Source organism: Cucurbita pepo, unplaced genomic scaffold (assembly GCF_002806865.2).
Source record: "Cucurbita pepo subsp. pepo cultivar mu-cu-16 unplaced genomic scaffold, ASM280686v2 Cp4.1_scaffold004579, whole genome shotgun sequence".
Classification (NCBI taxonomy): domain Eukaryota; kingdom Viridiplantae; phylum Streptophyta; class Magnoliopsida; order Cucurbitales; family Cucurbitaceae; genus Cucurbita; species Cucurbita pepo.
Genome location: NW_019650564.1, coordinates 1 through 792, shown reverse-complemented (window position 1 = coordinate 792; position 792 = coordinate 1). Strand labels below are relative to the sequence as shown.

Here is a 792-nt window from a genome sequence, read left to right as displayed (position 1 = left end):
AAAGATGGGAAGTAAGGGAGTTCTGTAAGCTGAGAGCAGTGGGGTACCTACTAGAGGAAGAAACTTTGGTAGAGAGAGAGTATCAAACCTCGGGTAGGTTATAACTAAATAAGGACATCAATAAGAAAACAAACGTCTAGCTGTGGGGCAACAACAGATAGTTATACCATCAATAATTGAATGTTCGCAAGGAAGAAGCCAATAAGTTGAGAAGAAGATACCTGCTCGAAGTTCTTTCTGCGACCAAGATCAAAATGCCACTTCGGGGTGGTTTTCTTCTCATATGCCTGACAACGGTGAATCAAATATCCCATAAACCAATTCAGCCCCTTTTAAATGGTTAAAAGCAAAACAAACAAAGTACTACTTCTAGGAGGAATTACCTCTATTGTCGTGGTATTGGCTGCTACAAGTGATATGTGCAATATCAGAAAACCCATAACACTCAGAGAAAATGTTAAATTCAGAACTGTAAGGAACGAGCAATTAAAATTAGAGATAAATGTCAAAATATTTTTAACTATTGAACGAAATTGTCACTTATGCACTTACTAAATGTTACAAAAATTGCTGCAAGGCTGCCTGGTGTTCCAGTTATATCACCATCGGAGAAAAAAGCTAAGAAGTATGGCAATAATGACAAAGTAACAAGGGATGTTTCAAGAAATGTGTAAAACTGCATGAAAATCAACAAAATGTGATGATTAGTGGAACTTCTGCATACCTCCGTTAGCCAAGCACTTAAGTGATGAAACAAAATCTTAACTGGACATAACAAGTACCAAAAGAAAA

General features: G+C 36.9%; 1 protein-coding gene across 1 annotated transcript; it reads right to left on the bottom strand.

Moving 5' to 3' along the window:
• Positions 1 to 11: 11 nt before the first annotated feature.
• On the bottom strand, positions 12 to 744 carry LOC111787050 (probable protein S-acyltransferase 14). Its single transcript, XM_023667211.1, has 3 exons — positions 553 to 744; positions 384 to 469; positions 12 to 287 (listed from the first exon to the last, which is right to left on the bottom strand). The coding sequence occupies exons 1-3, from the start codon at positions 680 to 682 to the stop codon at positions 162 to 164; spliced, it is 342 nt and encodes a 113-aa protein (XP_023522979.1). The 5' UTR covers positions 683 to 744; the 3' UTR covers positions 12 to 161.
• Between the last annotated feature and the right edge of the window lie 48 nt (positions 745 to 792).